This window comes from Oncorhynchus mykiss, chromosome 3, assembly GCF_013265735.2.
Source record: "Oncorhynchus mykiss isolate Arlee chromosome 3, USDA_OmykA_1.1, whole genome shotgun sequence".
Taxonomy (NCBI): domain Eukaryota; kingdom Metazoa; phylum Chordata; class Actinopteri; order Salmoniformes; family Salmonidae; genus Oncorhynchus; species Oncorhynchus mykiss.
The window spans coordinates 32,609,727-32,631,779 of NC_048567.1; the positions used below are offsets into that span (position 1 = coordinate 32,609,727).

The 22,053-nt window shown below is 43.3% G+C and overlaps 1 protein-coding gene across 2 annotated transcripts in view; it reads right to left on the bottom strand.

The window, feature by feature from the left end:
• if36 (Eukaryotic translation initiation factor 3 subunit 6) overlaps positions 1–22,053 on the bottom strand; it is a 41,269-nt gene that overhangs the window by 12,871 nt on the left and 6,345 nt on the right. For both annotated transcript variants that reach the window (XM_021581911.2, NM_001246326.1), the window contains 6 exon segments: positions 18,940–18,982; positions 16,804–16,908; positions 11,006–11,131; positions 10,276–10,400; positions 7,799–7,925; positions 6,929–7,030 (listed from right to left, as the gene is read on the bottom strand). In XM_021581911.2, coding sequence (XP_021437586.1) covers positions 6,929–7,030; positions 7,799–7,925; positions 10,276–10,400; positions 11,006–11,131; positions 16,804–16,908; positions 18,940–18,982 — 628 coding nt within the window.

Genomic DNA, 22,053 nt, shown 5'->3' on the forward strand with positions numbered 1-22,053 from the left:
CCATAAACATCACAAATGGTCCTTTTTGTTTGATTAATTCCGTCATTATATAGCCAAAACGTCATTTTTATTTGGCGCGTTTGATCCAGAAAAACACCGGTTCCAACTTGCGCTACAAGACTACAAAATATCTCATAAGTTGCCTGTAATCTTTGTCCAAACATTTCAAACAACTTTAGTTTTTTCGTTACGTAAATAATCGATCACATTTAAGACTGGATAAACTCCATTCAATTCCAGATGAAAACAAAGTGAAGCACGTTTCAGGTCGTGTGCACCTGGAGTGACACAGGAAAATGACAGGGCTGCTTCTTCATTTCTCAAAAGAAAAACCAACCAATTTCTAAAGGATATTGACATCAAGTGAAAGAGAAAGGAACTGCAAGCATATTTCTATTATGAATGGGTTGCCATAGAAAACCAATGGAAACAGATTGACCTCAAAAAAAAAAAAACTTTCCTGGATGGATTGTGCTCGGGGTTTTGCCTGCCAAATCAGTTCTGTAATACTCAGACTTTATAGTTTTAGAAACTTCAGAGTTTTCTATCCAAATCTACTAATAATATGCATATCCTAGCTTCTGTGCCTGAGTAGCAGGCAGTTTACTTTGGGAACGCTTTTCATCCGGATGTGAAAATACCGCCCCCTATCCCAGAGAGCTTAAACAATTTAATGGCAATACACTCAATTAGTATTTGGTAGCATGTAAACTTCTGACCCACTGGGAATGTGATGAAATAAATAAATGCTGAAATAAATCATTATCTCTCCTGACATTTCACATTCTTAAAACGGTGTTGATCCCAACTGACCTAAAACAGGGATTTTATTTTTTACATTAAATGTCAGGAATTAAATGGATTAAATGTCAGGAATTGTGAAACTATAGTTTAAATGTCTTTGGCTAATGTGTATGTAAACTTCCGACTTCACTGTAGATACCAGGTGGTGTCAGAGGAAGGCCATAAAAATTCAATAAAAATTCAGACTCCAGCCACCCTAGTCATACACTATTCCCTCAGTGAACGCACGGAAAGCGGTACCAGAGCGCCAAGTCTAGGTCCAAGAGTCTCATAAAATAGCTTCTACCCCCAAGCCATGAGAATCCTGAGCAGCTAATCAAATGGCTACCCAGAATATTTTCTTTGCCCCCCCCCTTATCTATACATAGCCACTGAAATAACTCTACCTACATGTACATATTACCTCTCCACTGTTGCCCCCGCACATTGACATTGACTGTACCGGCACCCCCTGGTATATAGCCCCACTATTATTTACTGCTGCTCTTTAATTAGTTATTCTTCTTTTTTGGTGATATTTTCTTAACTGCTTTGTTGGTTAAGGGCTTGTAAGTATGCATTTCACTTTAAGGTCAACACCTGTTCAGCGCGTGTCACAAATAAAATTGTATTTGACGCCAGCTGTTCGTCAGAGGTATTGGCTCGTGGTGGACTGCGAAGATGAAGCTTTCAAAACGTACAAAAAAATTTCTGGCATATTCCAACCCACCACTTTGTGATAGGTCAAATTAAATGGTGGGCGGGTTACTGGTGGTTGCTGCCTTGGCTGCTTTTAGCAGAACTCTTCACTAGTGCAGACTAGTAGGTGGTGGGCTTATTTCATCTCTGCATACCAATCTCTGGTTTATGATCACACACACACAGTTTCCGGATTGATTGCGTTCTTTCATGTTACTGTAGCTGGTTATTTGCCACTAGGTATAGCTAGCTAGAAATGAACTGGATATAAGTTAGCTGCTGACCAGACCGCATGTGCCATCACGCACATGTTGATAAAAAGGGTAAACGGAGTTTGTTTCTAGTCATCTCTTCTTTGGACGTTATATGGCGGTTGGCAACCGACGTTGAGTAACATGTATGTGTACATTTATTTTGCAGCGCATGCGATTTGAGCGGTGTGGTCAGCATGTTAGCTTAACCAAACAAGTCTGGTCGCTTAAGTTGATTTGTTTATTTCAAGAAATTATTAAATACCATGTAGGTGAAAAGTTGGCTGGCTAGTAGTACTGTCAACTTCTGTCTCACCAACAGAAACGAATGCATAACACCAATTGTTCACAACCCCATCTACTGTATTGGAGTGTCCCAGACACAAACTTAACTTCGAAGCTCTGTGTGTGCATATACTGGAAATAATATAAAAGCAACAATTTTACTGAGTTACATTCCATACAAGGCAATTGAAATGCGTTCATTGGGCCTTTATCTATGCCTTTCACATGACTGGGAAGGGGCGCATCCATTGGTGGGCCTGGGAAGGCATAGGCCCACCCACTTGCCCAGCCAATCAGAATGTGTTTTTCCACACAAAGGGCTTTATTACAGACAGACCTACTCCAGTTTCATCAGCTGTCTGGGTGACCAGTCTCAGACAATCCCACAGGTGGAGAAACCAGAAGTGGAGGTCCTGGGCTTGCGTGGTCTGCGGTTGTGAGGCTGGTTGGAGGGGCTTATGGTAGAGAAATGAACATTACATTCTCTGGCAACAGCTCTGGTGGACATTCCTGCAATCAGCATGCCAAGTGCGCACTTCCTCAACTTGAGTTGTCTCAACACCACAGATATCTTAGTGGCTTTTTATTGTCCCCAGGACAAAGTGCATCTGTGTAATGATCATGCTGTTTAGTCATCTTCTTGAAATGCCATACCTGTCAGTTGAATGGATTATCTTGGCAAAAGTGAAATGTTCACTAACAGGGATGTAAACAAATATGTGCACATAATTTGAGAAGCTTTTGTTGTGTGGAGCATTTCTGGAAACTTTTTTCAGCTTATGAAACAGGACATTTTACACATTGGATTTTATTTCTGTTAAGTATAATTTGATTTGCAGTAAGGCTGTTTAATTTGTGCTAACTAGCCACAGACTTGAATGGAATTGAAGCCCACATTAAGAGTAGATTAGTTCTGCAAAATACTGTGATGTACAAGGGCAGGCTCTTTGGCAAGAGTAATTACTTCTCTAGTACATGTGGATGGCAAGGTTGAAACGCTCTACTTAATCTGTTCCCACCATGGCTGATTTTTAAGACCTTTGGCTCAAAATATTTCACTTTTATTTGATGTACGTTGTAGAACGCCAACAGAAAGATGGATCCTTGCATCTACAGACGGCTTCAGTTGTAGTGAAAGCAATTTTAGAAAGGATGCAGTTTGTAGACAAAAAGCTGTATGCAATGGAGTCTCTCCATTTGTAGCAAAACTCGACTACTATAAGTGTCCATGCTAACGCTTGAAGATATTACATTTAACTTGGGTCAAACATTTTGGGTATTCTTCCACAAGCTTCCCACAACAAGTTGGTGCATTTTGGCCCATTCCTCCTGACAGAGCTGGTGTAACTGAGTCAGGTTTGTAGGCCTCACACATGCTTTTTCAGTTCTGCCAACAAATCTTCTATAGGATTGAGGTCAAGGCTTTGTGATGGCCACTCCAATACCTTGACTTTGTTCACCTTAAGCCATTTTGCCACAACTTTGGAAGTATGCTTGGGGTCATTGTCCATTTGGATTACCCATTTGCGACCAAGCTGTAACTTCCTGACTGATGTCTTGAGATGTTGCTTCAATATAGCCACGCAATTTTCCTACCTCATGATGCCATCTATTTTGTGAAGTGCACCAGTCCCTCCTGCAGCAAAGCACTTACGTAGGTATTCCTCGGCTTGCAAGCCTCCCCCTTTCCTCCAAACATAACCATGGTCATTATGGCCAAACAGTTCTATTTTTTGTTTCATCAGACCAGAGGACATTTCTACCAAATCTACGATCTTTGTCCCCATGTGCAGTTGCAAACCGTAGTCTGGCTTTTTTATGGAGGATTTGGAGCAGTGGCTTCTTCCTTGCTGAGCGGCCTTTCAGGTTGTCGATATAATACTGGATATAGTTACTTTTGTACCGGCTTCCTCCAGCATCACCACAAGGTCCTTTGCTGTTGTTCTGGGATTGATTTGCACTTCACACACCAAAGTACATTAATTTCCAGGAGACAGAATGCATCTCCTTCCTGAGCGGTATGATGGCTGCGTGGTCCCATGGTGTTTATACTCGGGTGCCATTGTTTGTACAGATCAACCTGGTACTGTCGGGCGTTTGGAAATTGCTCCCAAGGATGAACCAGACTTGTGGAGGTCGACAATGGTTTTTCTGAGGACTTGGCTGATTTCTTTTGATTTTCCCATGATGTCAAGCAAAGAGGCACTGAGTTTGAAGGTAGGCCTTGAAATACATCCACAGCTACACCTCCAATTGACTCAAATTATGTCAATTAGCCTATCAGAAGCTTCTAAATTTTCTGGAATTTTCCAAGCTGTTTAAAGGCACAGTCAACTTAGTGTATGTAAACTTCTGACACACTGGAATTGTGATACATGGAATTATAAGTGAAATAATCTGTCTAAACAATTGTTGGAAAAATTACATGCACAAAGTAGATGCCAAGAAATTTATGGAGTGGTTGAAAATCTCCAACCTAAGTGTATGTCACCTTCCGACTTGTGATGTACTGGGCCATACACACTACCCCCTGTAGTGCCTTGCGGTCGGAGGCCAAGCAGTTGCCATACCAGGCAGTGATGCAACCATGCTCTCAATGGTGCAGCTGTAGAACCGTTTGAGGATCGGAGGACCCATGCCAAATCAGTCACCTGATGGGGAATAGGTTTTGTCGTGCCCTCTTCACAACTCTTGGTGTGCTTGGACCAGTTTGTTGGGGATGTGGACGCCAAGGAAATTGAAGCCCTCAACCTGCTCCACTACACCCCCGTCGATGAGAATGGGGGAGTGCTCGTTCCTCTTTTCCTGTAGTCTCATTTCTCTTGGTCACGTTGAGGGAGAGGTTGATGTTCTTGCACCACAGGTTCAGAGCTCTGACCTCCCTTTTTTTTTTTACCTTTATTTAACTAGGCAAGTCAGTTAAGAACAAATTCTTATTTTCAATGACGGCCTAGGAACAGTGGGTTAACTGCCTGTTCAGGGGCAGAATGACAGATCGGGGGTTTGAACTTGCAACCTTGTCAGCTCGGGGGTTTGAACTTGCAACCTTACGGTTACTAGTCCAACTCTCTAACCACTAGGCTACCCTGCCGCTACCCTATGGGCTGTCTCATCGTTGTCGGTGATCAGGCCTACCACTGTTCTGTCATCAGCAAACTTAATGATGGTGTTGGAGTCGTGCAGTCACGAGTGAACAGGGAGTACAGGAGGGGACTGAGCACACACCCCTGATGGGCCCGTGTTGAGGTTCAGCATGGCTGATGTGTTATCATATACCCTTACCACCTGGGGGTGGCCCATAAGGAAGTCCAGGATCCAGTTCAAGAGGGAGGGGTTTAGTCCCAGGGTCCTTAGTTTAGTGATGAGCTTTGAGGGCACTATGGTGTTGAATGCTGAGCTGTAGTCAATGAATAGCACTTACACATAGGTGTTCCTTTTGTGCAGGTGTGAAAGGGCAGTGTGGAGTGCAATAGAGATGGAGTCATCTGTGGATCTGTTTGGGCGGTATGCAAATTGGAGTGGGTCTAGGGTTTCTGGGATAATGGTTTTGATTTGAGCCATGACCAGCCTTTCAAAGCACTTCAGGGCTATAGATGGTCTGCTTGAAACATGTTGGTATTACAGACTGACAGGGAGAGGTTGAAAATGTCAGCGAAGACACTTGCCAATTGGTCAGCGTATGCTCGTAGTACACATCCTGATAATCCGTCTAGCCCTGCGACCTTGTGAATGTTTACCTGTTTAAAGCTCTTACATCGGCTGAGGAGAGCATGATCACAGTTGTAGGGAACAGCTGATGATCTCATGCAAGTTATTTAGCTCGTCTGGTCGGCTTGCGTCACTGGGCAGCTCTCGGCTGTGCTTCCCTTTGTAGTCAGTAATAGTTTTCAAGCCCTTCCACATTCGACAAGCGTTGGCGCCGGTGTAGTACCATTCGATCTTAGTCTTGTATTGATGCTTTGTCTGTTTGATGGTTTGACAGAGGGTAAAGCTTCTGGGATATAGTCCCTCTCCTTGAAAGCGGCCGCGCTACCCCTCATTGAGCCCAGTTTAGTGCCAGCATCGGTCTGTGGTGGTATGTAGACAGCTACGAAAAAGGCAGACATACTCTAGGTAGATAGAAAATCTCATAAGCTGCAGACCACACTACCTCAGGCGAGCAAAATCTCGAGACTTCCTTAGATATCGTGCATCAGCTGTTCACATATATGCATCAGGCTCCGCCCCGTGTCTTAGCAGAGGCTGCTGTTCTGTCCTGCGAATGGAGTGTATAACCCGCCTGTTATTACCTCGTTTTGTCACTGAGAACTTGGCCGCGATGGACGAAGGCATTGCTGGAAGTGCAGCTTCTATTTTTAGCTGATGCACTACAGTTACTTCAATAGCAGTACACATCAAGCCATTACAAACCAAAATGGAAATAAATTATCCCAGCGGCTGTCTATGACACACATCTCTTAAATGAGTGTCTGAACGCCCCTGCAAAGACCTTTGCTTATAGAAGCTTTTACTGTTAACTACCAGGCTGATGGACAATTACAGGCCATCGTAAAAATCTGGCCAGACCAATGAGTCATAGGGTTTCCCAGAGAACTTCTGTATCACCCAAGTGACCTAATGCAATTCTACCATCGGCCATTATGTATGGACCCATGTATTTAAAAAAATAAAATAAAAATAGAAGTCCAGTCCAATGCTGTGAGAAAGGTTGGCCAATCTGGCATGATCCCTATTGGTGTTGACTTCTGTGCTAGCTACAAGGGAACGTTGGGAGGGCTGGTTGGCTAATCCAAATCCCTCTGTAAAGCAAGGAATACAGAGTTCAGTTAAACTTTTAAAACCGAGGTCTGAAAAGGAGAAATATTGCAAAATTGATGGGTGGGTGCAGGGGAGAGTCTGCTGGGACTTACCGACTCACACTCCCTCAGTTTCTTCTGAGCGCTGTCAAAGTCAAAGTTCACATACAGGCACTCCACAAACTCTGTGATGGGATCTTTGTAGGTGTAGGACTCCTGGAAACGGAAAAAAAACATGTAACAATTTGCACATGCCTGTGTGTGCTAGCTCTATTTTTCAGCAGTGGAAATAGCACAGGTTATCTCGACAGGCAAGGCGGCATGCCTCCAACCCATTACTAAAAATAAAATAGTCAAATGTGGAGAAACATGGCTAACCAAATAATAGAATTTACAAGGCAGTGAATAAAAGCAGATTCAAAAAGTCCCCTAAACAGTTCCAAACCATGGTAGCGGGGAGAGACCCAAGAAGACCCAAAAGACAGAACAAGCATCGAGCACATGTTTTAGTGATCACACAGAGCCCACCGAGACAGCGCTTATTTAGCTTTCAGAGCCATTGATCTCTGAAGAAGCTACCGATGTTGGGCTGGGGAAGAAATCGGTACTCTACAATCAGACAGTCTGCTGCCATTTATCAAATGTAATGGGTTCAAGACCTCTCTAGACAGGACCAGATCTGATAGAGTATACTCTATCAGCCAACGCCTTGCATTGCTCATAGATGTGTGGTTTCTCTGGACTTTAATAGGGTTGGGTTAAATGCAGAAGACATTTCAGTTGAAGGAATTCAGCTGTACACCTGACTAGGTATCTCCACCACTTTTCCTAATTGTTGGTGACATCTTGTGTCAAAATGCCAAAACCTACACTGACAACCAAGGTTGGCTAACACGTTACTGTCCAGAAAGTGAGAGAAAATTAGTAGGAAATGTGTTCAGAGAAACTGGGGTAAGGAATGTGATCAGATACATTTTTTTTTACCTGCTGTATGACCTTGACCAGATCTTTCAGGACCTGCCGCCGCTTGCGAACGTCTTTGTTTGTGATGACAGCTGTGGTCAGGTAACGCAGAATGTGTGGGCACATGGTCTGAATGGCGTTGAGGTACCTGAAATGACAAAACAAGGGTCACGACAAGAACAAATAATCAGGGGTCTTAAAGGGACTGGAGGAACTACATGGCAAAAAAGCAATGGCCCATGATGTGAGTTGATATTTATGGCGGTGAAGGCTATACAAAGTCGATAAACCTATGCATATACCAACACAGTTTAAGGGCAGAAAGGTCTATTTATATACGCAAGTAACTTAGCAATTAGGCTCATGGCATTTAGGACGTCTGACCTTATCGACCAAACAGATATGTCCCTAACAGTGCATTCTCCGCATGACATAGGTTTAAGCACTCCCTTTCATTACCCCTGTATAAGCGGAGTGAAGGAAAGGAAACCCTGGCCTCTGCAGTAGACACAGATCACTGAGCAGGGGATCTGCCCAGTAGCTGAAACCCTATCCTTCAGGGCCTTGTTTTTCAGCCACAGGTCAACTTGCTAAGGGCTGAGCACGAGAGAGGGCCTTGTTAGAAGTCGATTAGAACCCTAGACAACATTATTTTTCTGCAGACAGTGTTTCAAGTCCTTTCCCAACAAGCTTCCGTGAAAAAAAAAAACACCCCATTCCTTGTCAAAAGGAGTGGTCGACTTGAGTTAACTGTATAACTTCTTCATCCTTATCTGAACAGCTATCATTGACCCCCCCCCACAATCGTCCTCCACCGACCAAATTACATTTCAAAAGAGGAAGTGGGGTTTCCCTGCCACTTCCGACCCCTTCAGCTCTCAGATGAGGACGGAGGAACACATGTTGTTCAGAGCGAGGAGGGCATGCCACAGACAACAGTTTAATTAGTTGTAACAATTAAAGGGACAAGGGGGCCTTTGGCACTTGTGATGTTGCTGTCTAAAATCAGCAGCGAGCAGGCGGGCTCGTCAGTAAGCGATCATCAACCTGGTTAGAGAAGCCCTCTTTCCTCTCACTTTGCAGTTGTCAGACTCAGTGGCAGACCACAACAAGCCATGCTCTGTTCCTGATTAACTTACACCTACTCTCTCTCCAGGGGGTCTCCAATAGCAAGCAACCCTGCATGAGTCATATCTGGGAATAGCTGTGAGGAGAAAAATAAATGTAACATTCGCACTACCCCACTTACGGGACCTAATAATTTTGGCATTTGAGGGAGCAACAACATCGCTTTACCGGTTGCAGAGGACGCTTCACAAGAATTGAACCAAGAATGAGTGTTAAAATCAAAACGATTTAGACCCAGGCACAAGCGAGTGTGTGAGTGAGAAGAGGATGGAGATGAAGGGTAGAGAGAGAGGTTACAATTTCATTGCCCATTTGAGAATGATTGAATAATGTAAAGCAAGTGAAGCACTGAACCAACTGCAAGGGCTTGGATAGCATTACTAAAGTATTAATTTTCCCCCTTTGCACCTACATCATAGATCATTGCATGACAATATGCTCCCCATGAGTGCCCTTGAACTCAGTAGATGTTTTCAATAACACTAAATAGGAAGGCCTGGTGCAACTTGTGCTGACTGTGGGGTTAACAGAGGTCAAACATTAAACAAAGGCCTAGCCACTGGTCACCAACTTCGGCCAAAGGAAGTAATGGTCAAGGGGTGAGGGAATGAGGCCAAGCCTCACTGTGGAATAAGTGGTTTCTTGACTGGGTAATTGCAACGCACATAAAACTCCCTCAAGTTTGTCCAAAACAGATGCTTGTGAGAGCTTGACATGACTAATTATTGGGCAGCCTTTCCTTCATTATCTGAATTAGTTTTTAATTTAAGTAAAACTCAAGAGAACCAGACATCCCTATCTGCTATGGTGGCATGTCATACTTTCAGATGACTACAAAAATGTGTTCAATTACACCAACCAGCAATCAGAACGGGGGGTGCATTGTGTACATTTTATGCAGTGTATAGTTTGCGATCTGCAATACATGTGAACTAACTTGCAGAGTAACTAGACCACACAAAAACAAATGGACTGAAAACACTTTAAAAAAAGTAACTAGAGTAGGTTTTTGAATCTGCCCCCTTCCCAAAGTTAAGAGTCTACTTTCTACACATCAAGCAGGACCTGACCTAGGCGGCTGCCAGCTGAACCACTTTTGGTCCCTCCTGGGCCAGCAGCAAACCCTGGGGCACAAGGTTCAGCCCTCTACTGTGCCTCTTCTTTAGGGATAATTTCCTTCCACCCCCCCAAGGATGCCAGCAGGCCACATTTTAACAATCACCTCTTGGGTCACTCAAGGGTTTAGTGTGGATCAGTGAAGACACTGTGCCTTGGACTGTAGAGATGGCAGCTTCTACAGGCCAATATGTTCAGGGTTGGCCAACAGTGTTTTAATAAAGAACTCCAGTGTGTCAGAAGAAAATACTTACTGGGGTTGATACAGGAAGAGCTCAATGATGTTGTCTCTGCCTTTGGGGTGGTTAAAGAAGACGAATAGGGACCAGTGGATCAGCCAGGTCCTCTGCTGAAGAGACTGGAGGGGGGAGCTCACCGACTGGACAGGAGAGAGATGTCATTATTTACTAGTTCTGAGGTGACAGTATACTGTAAGACAATTAAAAAGTTCAGAGTACCCTAAGGGGCAGCAGGTAGCTTAGTGGTTAGAGCGTTGTGCCAGTAACTGAAAGGTTGCTTGATCGAATCCCCGAGTTGACAAGGTAAAAATCTGTCGTTCTGCCCCTGAACAAGGCAGTCAGTTAAGAACAAATTCTTATTTACAATGACGGCCTAGGAACAGTGGAAGAATTTGTTCTTAACCTTTCATTTAACTAGGCACGTCAGTAAAGTTTTTAATTTTTTTTTTTATTTTTATTTTTTTACTTAAGGTCTCTGTTCCCTTCCAAACGTTTTCCTTCCAAGCCAGAGCCCGCACCCCTGCACCCTTCCCAGCTATCTATCCAATAAATTAAAATAAAAAAAATCTAACTAGATCCACATAACCGCGCCATTTGCAGTTCCTCTGGAGTCAAGACTGAAGGGTGGGGGGGTGCATCAAGCCGCAACAGCGCTTTGCTGAAACCCAAAGCGGTCAATAAGGGAGTCGAATCTATGTAAGGGAATCCAAGTGCAGTGTCAAATTCTGAGAAGTGGGGCATTTACGTTGTTATCGATAGTCTCCCTAAGGCGGGTGAGGTCTTCCATCGCAGCCTCCCAGTTCTGCATCAGGATCTCAGAGGCCAGCTTCCCCCACAGGGAGTTCAGGGCGTTCCTGTCTGTGGCCGGGACCTGGGAAAAGACATGTCATACTTGTTAGAACATGAAGCACACAGCATCACCTCACACTGCAGCATAACTCAACCCACCTGCAAAAATGACCAGGCACTGGCAGATCTAATCCTGATAAATGCCTCCGCCTACAAACAGTGTGCTCGCAAACAGGCACAGTCAGTGAAGGAGAGGCTGGTGCCACCGCCACTTGGCTTTGGCAGGCAAAACTGTTCAGTGGAGTTACTTTTATTTATACTGGATAAACTGATTAAATTATGTCATCTTGAGGGAATGGGGCTTGACAGAAAGAGAAATGGATCATGAAAGAATGTTTAGCTTTTTATAAAAACCTAATTTGCTGCACTTCGTGATACGGCAACCGCTGCATTGCAGATGTTCTGCGATCCTTTCAGACTACCACCGTAATTAGGAGCACATTTGAAGCACATGTGAGCTTCTCTGTACAATGTGCTAGAGCTAAAACGTTTTGTTACTGTCATTTACTTAATGCTGCAACTCTTTAAAAAAATATATAATTGCAGGGTGGCACACGGCCTTGGGAAGACAAAACACACATTACTAAGGATGCATTTCAGCTTCGGTCCTCCTCTCTAGAGTTAAGAATGGAATGTGTCACTTAATTTAGCTAAGCTGAGTTCAAGCTACCACCTTGATGTTGTTATGTTTCTGGGGCAGGGACAGCAGGTCAAAGGTCAGCTTGTCTGTGACATCACCATACCACAATTCTATCTAAAAAATAAATTGTTGAAGGTACCTTGAGTTCACAACTCCGGGTCCAGATATCACTCCTTTGAAATAACTTTGTCCTCGTTTGGATAATTAACTTAGCAGTAAAATAGTTGCAATTGGAAAGAACACTGAAGATATACCCGCATATGAGAGTAGATGAAGGGAAGGGCACATCTAGCATTGTTGAGGGAAACCCCCCCCCCATCGTTGTTCCTGACTCTGCATCGACCTTCGGTCAATCCCCTCTTACTGAAAAGTGTCTGGTCTTCTGAAGGGACTTTAACGAAGTGTGCATGCAGCTACTACTTCTGGTGGTGATTTTGCACAACGTCAGAGCATTGATCAACAAGGCTACAAGGAGAAGCATGCAGTAGTGTTCTCAAAATGTCTGTCAGAGTTCGCCAACAACTGATGTCCTGCTCCAGCCACAGAAACCTAGATGCACTGTGACCAGCAACAGCCTGGGTTTACTCAACACCATTTGGGAGGTGTTTATTTTCTCAGAGCCAGGGTAATCCGTCTAGTCTAGATGAATGCCTGTTTGGATGCTTTGATTGAAAAGGGGCATCAAAGACAAAATCTGTTAATGCCCTTAGGAAATGTCCCCGATTGGCTATCAAGCTTCTCAAAACCAGGTAAAAATGCTTTTTTGAAGTCTATGCCTGGTACATTGTCAGTAGGACACTTAATGTCAGTTTTGCAGTACAAACTGCATGTCTTTGAGAGGAATGTTTCAATAACTTCTACAGCTTATCAAGCCTGTTAAAATATAATTGTGATAATCTACCATTAACACAGAAGGAAAACATCCTGTAGAATCATGCAGGCTATAAAGTTTTAGTACAACTCTTCCATTACCACAAGCTAAATGCATTGGTATGATATGAAATTGATGGGATAGACATCAAAAGGTCAGGAGACACCATTTTTTTGATGTAATTAGGCAAGCCAGTTAAGAACAATGACTGCATATACCGGCCAAACCTGAACCAATTGCGCGCCGCCCTATGGCTGCTTAATCAAAGCTTGACCTCCACCCTACGGCTCATGGGAACCTCTGGCCCACAGTAGCTTATGAAAACACCAAACGCAGTCAGTGACAAGAGTCAACCTGGAAGTGAGGGCGGGTGTCTGCTGTAAGGCCAAGGAAACCTAGACGCAATCCACCACACCCCTTCTTTCGGACAGCCAGAGGAGTGGACTGAGATACAAATGATACATGGGTGGAGAAGGAAACCACATTTGTATTTCTATCAAATTTCAGCTGGGATCTCTTAGCAATTCAGAGCAGCAGATTCTACCTATAGATCTATCTCATATACAATGGATAGGCGCAGTGAGTGTTGTTTTACAGGGTCAGCCATAGCAGTACAGCACCCCAGGAGCAAATTATGGTGCCTTGTTCAAGGGCACAGATTTTTCACCTTGTCAGCTCGCGTATTCGAACAAGCGACCTTTCGGTTACTGGCCCATCGCTCTAACCGCTAGGTTCCCTGCTAGGCTACATGAAGACTATTAGGCTACACATTAACTTTTAAATGAACTGCTACATAAAAGATGATAAATTGTGGAAAATTATTCTGGTAGGAAAAAAATAAGTGGGGAATGTCAGCAGCAAGATAGTCTTCTAGAGTAAAACACAAAGAGGAGCAGAAGGCCATCCATCCACTCACAACAGTAGAGTTCTTTGATCATAAAACTTGGGATTGCTTTAAACGTTAAAAATAAATAGACCTCATAAGATTAGCGTTATAACTTAAAGCCAACCATGCTGCCAATTTAAAGGTCGTAGTTTCATCTCTAAAGAGGTTTGTTGATTTTTCTGCATTGGAGGTCCCTTTCTGCTAGGTTTAGCAGACCTCCATGTCATTGTGGCAGCTTTCTACACACTGCCTGGCATTCACTAGTAGCCACGCAACAATAGTTTCACCTCATGGGTTTTTCCAGCAGTTACCTAGTTTCCGTTGGTTGGCGAAACGGGGCACATTCACTGACTGACCAGCAACAATAAATTTACTGTGCTGGAGAGCAGTCGGGACACTCAATCTTTATTCGCAACATCCAATACCTGCATTAACTGATGATATGAATAAGTTGCTCTTTTCGCGCTACGCCACACTGTAACAGAACCCGAGGACTGGATTTTACAAGCCTGGCTTCCTCTGTTTAATTGACTGGCTTTCCCACGTTCGATGACTTATGGAGCCTCACCTCTACCTTACAGGGGCAGTCTGAGAAAATGGGAGGTCCACAACAATAGGGGGGAGAAATACAGGGGCTGGTATTAAGTATAAAGACAGACATTTAGGCATTTGTAAAGAGAAAAAGGAATGTGAGCCTTTGGATTGTCAAGAGTAGACAGCAGCTATCTGGTAAAAGTGCCTACCCTGGCTGGGGGGGACACAAAAAAAAACATAAGAGCAATTTGGGTTTATTGAGACTGAGCTAAAAACCATAAACAACTATGCGGAGAGGGAGCGCATCAATTGCATGCTTTTGATGTGGGTTTTGCTCATGTCCGATCAAGAGCCACCATCATCTGGTCTTCAATGTCTCTCGCTAGCATACTTAAATGTGAGTGCATCACATAGAATCAATCAAATGAAGAGCCCAACTGCTTTGGTTTAAGAGGCTGTTTACAGAGAATAGGGCTCGTTGCTAAGTCCCCGCAAAGCCTGTTTTTCAGGAGGCCACCAGCATCACCAACGAGCATGACTAGTCACAGACATCTTCACGACAGAGGGAGAGTATCAAATGTCAATTAAAATGGGATTCAATTGGTTGTAATGGGTGTCATTCTGATGAACATGTAAATGTAGATTTTATTCTTTCGAGACTGGCTTTGGCACAAGTCTTTGCTATACCGCAGAGCTCAAAAGAGGACATATGCTAACAAAACTAAAACAATTGAATAAGACTTGGGAAACACTGGTTGTGCTTGTTTGGTGGGAGGAATTACAGGAGACTGATAGTAGAGATGAAATAGTAAACAGTGGCTTTTGAGTAACAATGGCGAAATCTACCACCAAAAACATAGGCGCGTTTGTTAATCACATTTGCAAACAACTTTCCCAAAAAGAAACACAGGCTTCTGAAAGGAGGCACACAATAGTAGATGTGGTGCATGGTCAGACCATAGAAAAATAAACACACACCTCAAACCAAAAGCACTTACACTGGGTCTGGTGCTACTACAGTACAAATTAAGCTCATTGGCCAACAGATGATTTTTGTTTGGAAATTAGGTTTGACGCCGAGGCTTTCTGAAGACTGAACTCGTTAAAGTCAACGATAGCACCAAAGGTCAGCCAAGCATTCAGACCCACCTTACAAGCCACTGGTCCTGGAGAGTGACTAACAACAAAAAAAAGGCAGCACTGAAGATCTGGTGGCACCTTCCGCTGAGGTCACAGGCTGTCCATTCCCAGGACTTATCTAGTGTTACACCACTATTGTGGCACAAAACACTTTTCTAGCCTTCCCTCTCAGTCAGGTTACCACCCCTCTAGGCCTAAGAGGCTTCCAACTCTATATACAGCAGTGCACACAGTCCAACTGCACCTTGGCCATTCTCTGTGTAGTTCATCTTTCACTGATTTCTGAGGGCAGCGGGAGAGAAGCCACAAACACAAGAGCAATGATCCCTTTGTTTATAGAGGAAATAAGAAGTACGCATGTGTAACGAGAATACTGCCAGTACTTTCAGTGAACTGTAATTACCCCCCGCCCCAACCCTCTTTGCTATTATCTGATTTCCAAAGTATTTCACTGCTGCTGAAAATGATTTAATCCAAGCCCTCCTCCATGACTCTCAAATGTTAGCCGTACAGGCCGAGAAACGCAATGGAATAATGTGCAACATTCAAAACTAGGGATGTTAATGGTAAACCGAAAATATATTTGAACGGTCAAGCTCAGTCTGTTAAATTGCATAATTTAGTGGAACTAAATTGGCAACAAAACTTATAACGTACATCCCTAATTTGATTAATTCAAACAAGATAGGAGTAAATGAGCGGACTTTGCAAATGTATAGCCTAAGTGGTTGGCTAGTTCTTTGTTTAGTAAACCTGTTCGCTCAGTGACAGTCGATTCTTTATTTGAGTGCATATGACTTTCTCTAAGACCACCAGAACATGTTACGTAACTCATTAGCACTGATGCCTGACGAGATATCTAGCTTCAAATCAATACGTCGTCCACCGCAGCAGCCCCCCCCCCCCCCCCCCCCCGAGATGACTAGACAGATTATAAAGTCTGCTGCTGAACACTTGGCACAGTAAAACATGTATTTATTTAATCCTACCCTTGTCCTTCAATATCAGCTCATCCTAATACTGAAGATGTGTGGAGAATTGAATGGAGCGAATGACGGAAGCTTTTCGCATGCAATTACTGAGGGTGTTCCTTCCTCTTGTGCTATCCCCTTGAAAAATTAAAGAACCCTGGCCAAACACCCGAGCAGTGAAGTAGGAAAATCAATTTTTCATAACAAAATGCATTGAGCCAAAAAAGTATACATCAACGAAGTGTCTAATTCTAAAAAATGCAATGTTAAGTGGATGTACACTGCTCATAATAGATGGGGTTTGGCACTGTGCAGTGCTGGAAAAATCACATAACGACAGTGATTAATGCACAAAATGGGAGTCGTTCGTCGTTCCTGAGAAACTAATACTTCTTAATGAAGCTTCAATCATCGTCTAACTGTTTGTCCTTAAAGAGCTTGCTAATATAAAGCACTGCCCAATAGTGTCAACTTTTGAGTGGTCAAGTTTTCATTCAGAAAACTACTGATGAAGTTGCAAGGGTACAAATCCATAATAATCAAAATAAAATAAAGTCTCTGGATCTATTAACTTGCTGTGAACATCTTGTATCCAAGGTTGCCAGTTTGATATTTGATAAGAGTACACTGAAATGAGGGCAACTTGACTTACCAGGACACGGAAGAAGTAGAGGTACTCGGCAGCCCCAGAGTAGTTTCCACACTCGTACTGGAACTTGGCATATCTGTACAGAGTGTCCAGGTACTCCTGACGGAACTGGAAGAGAAAAAGGCTGATCAATGGTTTCGCTCGATAACTATTCAGCGCATAGACACAAGCAATTGTTTATTTGATGACAATATTATCAGCTTTCTCGCACGCCTCGTGAGATTATGGTCCTTGATGAGAGCCATGATGTTATATCCAGTCAATGCCAGACCACGCCAGAATGGCTGGAGTAAGGAGGGCAATTCTAGAATAATCTATGATTTCAGAGCCCATTCTGTTTGATTACCATCACTGATCAATGGGGTCAGCAGGTAGCCTAGCAGTTTGTATCTGTATTTATTATGGATGCCCATTAGCTTCTGCCTAGACCAGTTACAGAAGTGGGAGGGTTGCCGGTTCGAATCCCTGCTCAGATGGGAAAATACGGTGAGGAGTGCACGGTCAACCAGAGGTTTACTGGTATCATCTTAGATACCGTTAACCTGCTGTTGTGCCCTTGAGCAATTTAAGTGTGGAATTGTATGTACAAGTAGCTCCATGTCAACATCCCATACAGAATGCTGCATTACCACATGTAGGCTTATTTACTTTGAAATGTAAGTTGTCACCTGTGGCTATTCGGGAAAAGCCTTCAACAACAGACCTGAGCCCTATACTACGAATAAGATGAGTCAACTTTGGTCTGACTTCCACTTGGGATAACTGGTACCACAAAAGTGGCTCACCTTTTAGCCAAGTAAATTTCTGAGTACAACACCTTCAGAACTAAACTGCTCCGTGGGGGAGGCTAACGCGAAGCCAACTCCATTTATCCTCAATCTAGTGTCTGAGCCACTAATTGAGGAACAATGAAATCAGATACACTCCCTCACAAAGAGTCATCAGCCCCATCATTTGAGGGACAAAACTGATTAAATGTGTTATTAAAAAATGCTTTGTGTCAAAAAAGTTACTACCTATCAATTTACACATTTAGTAATGGACAGCATTTGCTTTCCAAACTAAGTTTTTCGCATGATCGTATTTTGACAATTGCAAAATGCTGACTGACAACCACAATAGAAGGAAATTCCCATTCATGTCAAGACTGTGAGCCATTGCTAGTGTAACCATGACGTAAGTAAGCTTTTAACTAAGGTCTGCACCTGATGTATTCAGCGCATGTGACAAATTGATTTGATTCGTCAGGTCGTCCAACTGGCCTCAACCACAGACCACATGCATGGCGTAATGTGGGCGAGCGGTTTGCTGATGTCAACATTGTGCCCTATGTTTGCGGTGGGGTTATGGTATGGGCAGGGATAAGCTACGGACAACAATGGCATTCGATCAATTTATTTCAATGTACTTATTTCCTTATATGAACTAACTCAGTAAAATATTTTAAATTGTTGCATATTGTGTTTCTTTATGTTCAGTACACACAACTGTAGTAATGATAAATGACTTAGGTGGCAGGGGCAGGGGAACAGCATGTTGGGAAATGTCCATAGGGGGCACAGAAGGGGGGAGATTAGTGAATGAAACCATAAAAACAATAACTGTCCATTTTGGGGGGTGGAATCTCTCTGAATGGAGCCCTAAACGGTACACTCCTGCTAACTCCTGACATATCACAACGCGCTGACGTCAGTTTGGGAACCGAGTTCAGTCTCACAGATGCAGTGTGGCTTTGACAGGCAGTGGTTGCTAGCCGCTGAGATGCGGAGGGAGACCGCCCTTTCCCACAGCCGAGTGGCCTACGGGCTGTGGAGGTGCACTGAGGACAGGGTGCAGGTCAGAGGGATGCCAGGGGAGGGGGGTGTATAAAGTGTCACACCAATTATAGACTCCCAGGCATTCTTGCGGCCAGACCCATGTGTCCCGAGCTGTTCCATCTATTCTTACCAATTCACCGCAGACTGTAAAATGTCCACAGAATTTTCTGCAAGCCGTAAAACCCCCAAAAATGAGTTACGGTTTTGGGAAGTCATTACGTCTCCCTGTTTGGGCCCCCCATTCCCGAAACAGCGGGTTCACACAGGAGTCATGGGAAATGCAGCTTAGAATTGAGACATAAGCAAAGTGGTCCAAACTTACGCTGTGTTTCTCCGCCAGATAGTTAAAAAGGGCCTGTCCATCCCTGAAAGAGAAAGAGAGTCACAGTTAGTGGCCTTGTTTCGTTAAAGTAACCAGTTGGCGGATGCAGGTTAAGTGTTGAGCCCCATTCAGGTATAATTAATCCATTTCTGGACTGTAGCAGTCCAGGCAAATCAAGGGACTTTCATTTTAAAAACAGTTTGAGCTGATCCCTGACAGGTAGCAAAAGTACTTTTATTGTGTGTGAATATTTACAGGCTGTTTACAACATTCATCTTCAACCCTGACGCCATTAAACTGTCAAGGTCCAAAATTTAGGTGGTGGGAGGGGGATCAATCTCACTTAACAAAACTAGAATTGCAGCCTTAGATTAGTCGCTTGCCAAATAAATATATTTTTTTTACATTAAAATGAAAACGCCATTCATGTCGAAATAGAGGCATAAAAAAACACTACATGACCATAAGTAAGTGGACGCCTGATCGACGAACATCTCATTCCAAAGTCACAAGCATATATGGAGTTTGTCGCCCCTTTGCTGCTATAACAGCCACCACTCTTCTGGGCAGGCTTTCCACTAGATGTTGGAACATTGCTGCGGGGACTTGCTTCCATTCAGCCACGAGCATTAGTGAGGTCGGACACTGATGTTGGGCGAATAGGCCAGGTTCACAGTTGGCTTTCCAATTCATCCGAAAGGTTTGATGGGGTTACGGTCCGTGCCCTGTGCAGGCCAGTCAAATTCTTCACACCAATCGACAAACCATTTCTGTGTGGGCCTAGCTTTGTTGTGCTCACAACAGGAAAGGGCCTTGCCCAAAGTTGGAAACACAGAATCTTCTAGAAAGCCATTATTTACTGTAGTGTTAAGATTTCCCTTCACTGGAACTAAGGGGCCTAAACCATGGGAGTATCAAATAAAATAAAACTACCTCCACTTAACTTTAGTTGGCACCAGTAGTAGTGTTCTGCTGGCTTCCGCCAAACGCAGATTCGTCCGTCAAACTGCCTAATGGTGAAGCGTGATTCATCACTCCAGAGAACACATTTCCACTGCTCCAGTCAGGATGATCAGCCATTGAAACCCCTCAAGAAGCTACCGACGAACAGTTATTGTATTGAATTCCAGAGGACGTTTGGAACTCGGTAGTGAGCGTTGCAACCGAGGACCAACGATATTTACATGCTTCAGCAATTGGCAGTCCTGTTCTGTGAGTTTCTGCAGCCTACCACTTTGCCACTGAGCAGTTGTTGCTCCTAGACATTCCCACTTCACAATAAAAGCACTTAGTTGACCAGGGCAGGTCCAGCAGGGCAGGAGTTTGACGAACTGACTTGTTGGAAAGGTGGCATCCTATGATGGTGCCACGTTGAAAGTCACAGAACTCTTTTCTAAGGCCATTCTACTGCCAATGTTTGGCTATGGAGATTGCATGGGTGTGTGCTCGATATTAAACACCTGTAAGCAACAGGTGTGGCTGAACTAACCAAATCCACTCAATTGAAGGGGTGCCCACATAGGTTTAGACATTTTTGCAAATATGTAAACAAGGCATTTGTTGCAATTTGAATACATTTGCAAACATGTCTAAACCGGTTTTCGCTGCGTCATTATGGGGCATTTTAGAATTAGGTTTAATGAAACAAAATGTGGAAAAAGTCAAGGGGTCTGAATACTTACGTAAATAAGATATTTTTGTTTTAATTTGAACACAAGTATTCAGAAACTTTACTATGAAACTAGGAATTGAGCTCAGGTGTATCCTGTTTCCACTGATCATCCTTGAGCTGTTTAAAAGACATGACAGCCCGCTTAGAGTTTGCCAAAAGGGACAAAAATGACTCTCAGACCATGAGAAACAAGATTCTCTGGTCTGATGAAACCAAGATTGAACACTGAGCATCATGTCTGGAGGAAACTTGGCACCATCCCTACGGTGAAGCATGGTGGTGGAAGCATCTCCAATCGGTTAGTCCATTCTGAATTTGTGATAAATCTGTTGTGATTTTGGCAGGCAATATAGCTTGCCTACAAACGTTTTACTTCTATATATTTTTTTTTATGAGACTGTCATTTCAGTAATCAAGAGCTTGTGTGCAAGGCATGCACACATGTGTAGAGAGCCAGAATGGAAATGAGTGAGACGATATAACGATGGGAGAAGTTGAGAATTCTGTGATTACTGCAGATCTAAATCACTCAGTTAATTTCTTGATGTGAGTTGCTAAGTTAAGATAAACACCTGAACTAGAGTCAATGTGAATGAACGGTGGACTCCGGGATAACATTTCACTTGATCGGGAAACAGTTAAATGTCTCCCTGTACGCTATATATGTAGTTTTGTCAGTTCTCACCATCTCCTGCCCAGAAACTAATGAAGGATAGTGACTTCGGTAGCTCCTGGGTGACCAGCTTCCCTGTAGAGGGGAATGTATCTCCGCTGAGCACTGCAGGATCACAGTCCTGACCTGTCCCCAGTGATTAATCCAAGTTCTATATCTCTCCATGTGGATTACATAGTCTTTAGTAGGGCTGCGGCGGTCACGAAATTGTCAGTCGGTAATTGTCAAGCAAGTAACTGCTGGTCTCACAGTAATTGACTGTTAATTAACATACACATTTAGCATCCTACAAGCCACTAATGCAGACCTTTGGAAGATCTACAATTTAAAAAGTTTAATAATTACATGTAATATAGCCTCCACTTTCACAATAAATATATTATTTAATTTATACAGGTCTAAAAAAAATAATAATCATTAAAATGAGGTCTAATTCAGAAGAACAGAATAGCATACTCTGAGTTGTCCTTATGTTAGGTACAGATATGGCTATGCCATATGGTTGTGAATTCCACGGCATTATTTTATAGTATGAGGAATACAATTGAAAAAAAAATAGAAAATATATTTTCTGCAAACGATTTGAGGGAGTGCGCACATGCGGCTAGTCGGTGTTGAGCGGTTAACAGCAGATATTTGCTCAGTACACTAAAAATGGTGTGGCTTGCCCTTTTGGTTTTGTTAAGAGTTTTTTGGTGATCCGGGACATGTCTTGTACTGTTTTACAAATCCAATGGTATCAAAACGAAACTCCGCATAACAAGAGAGA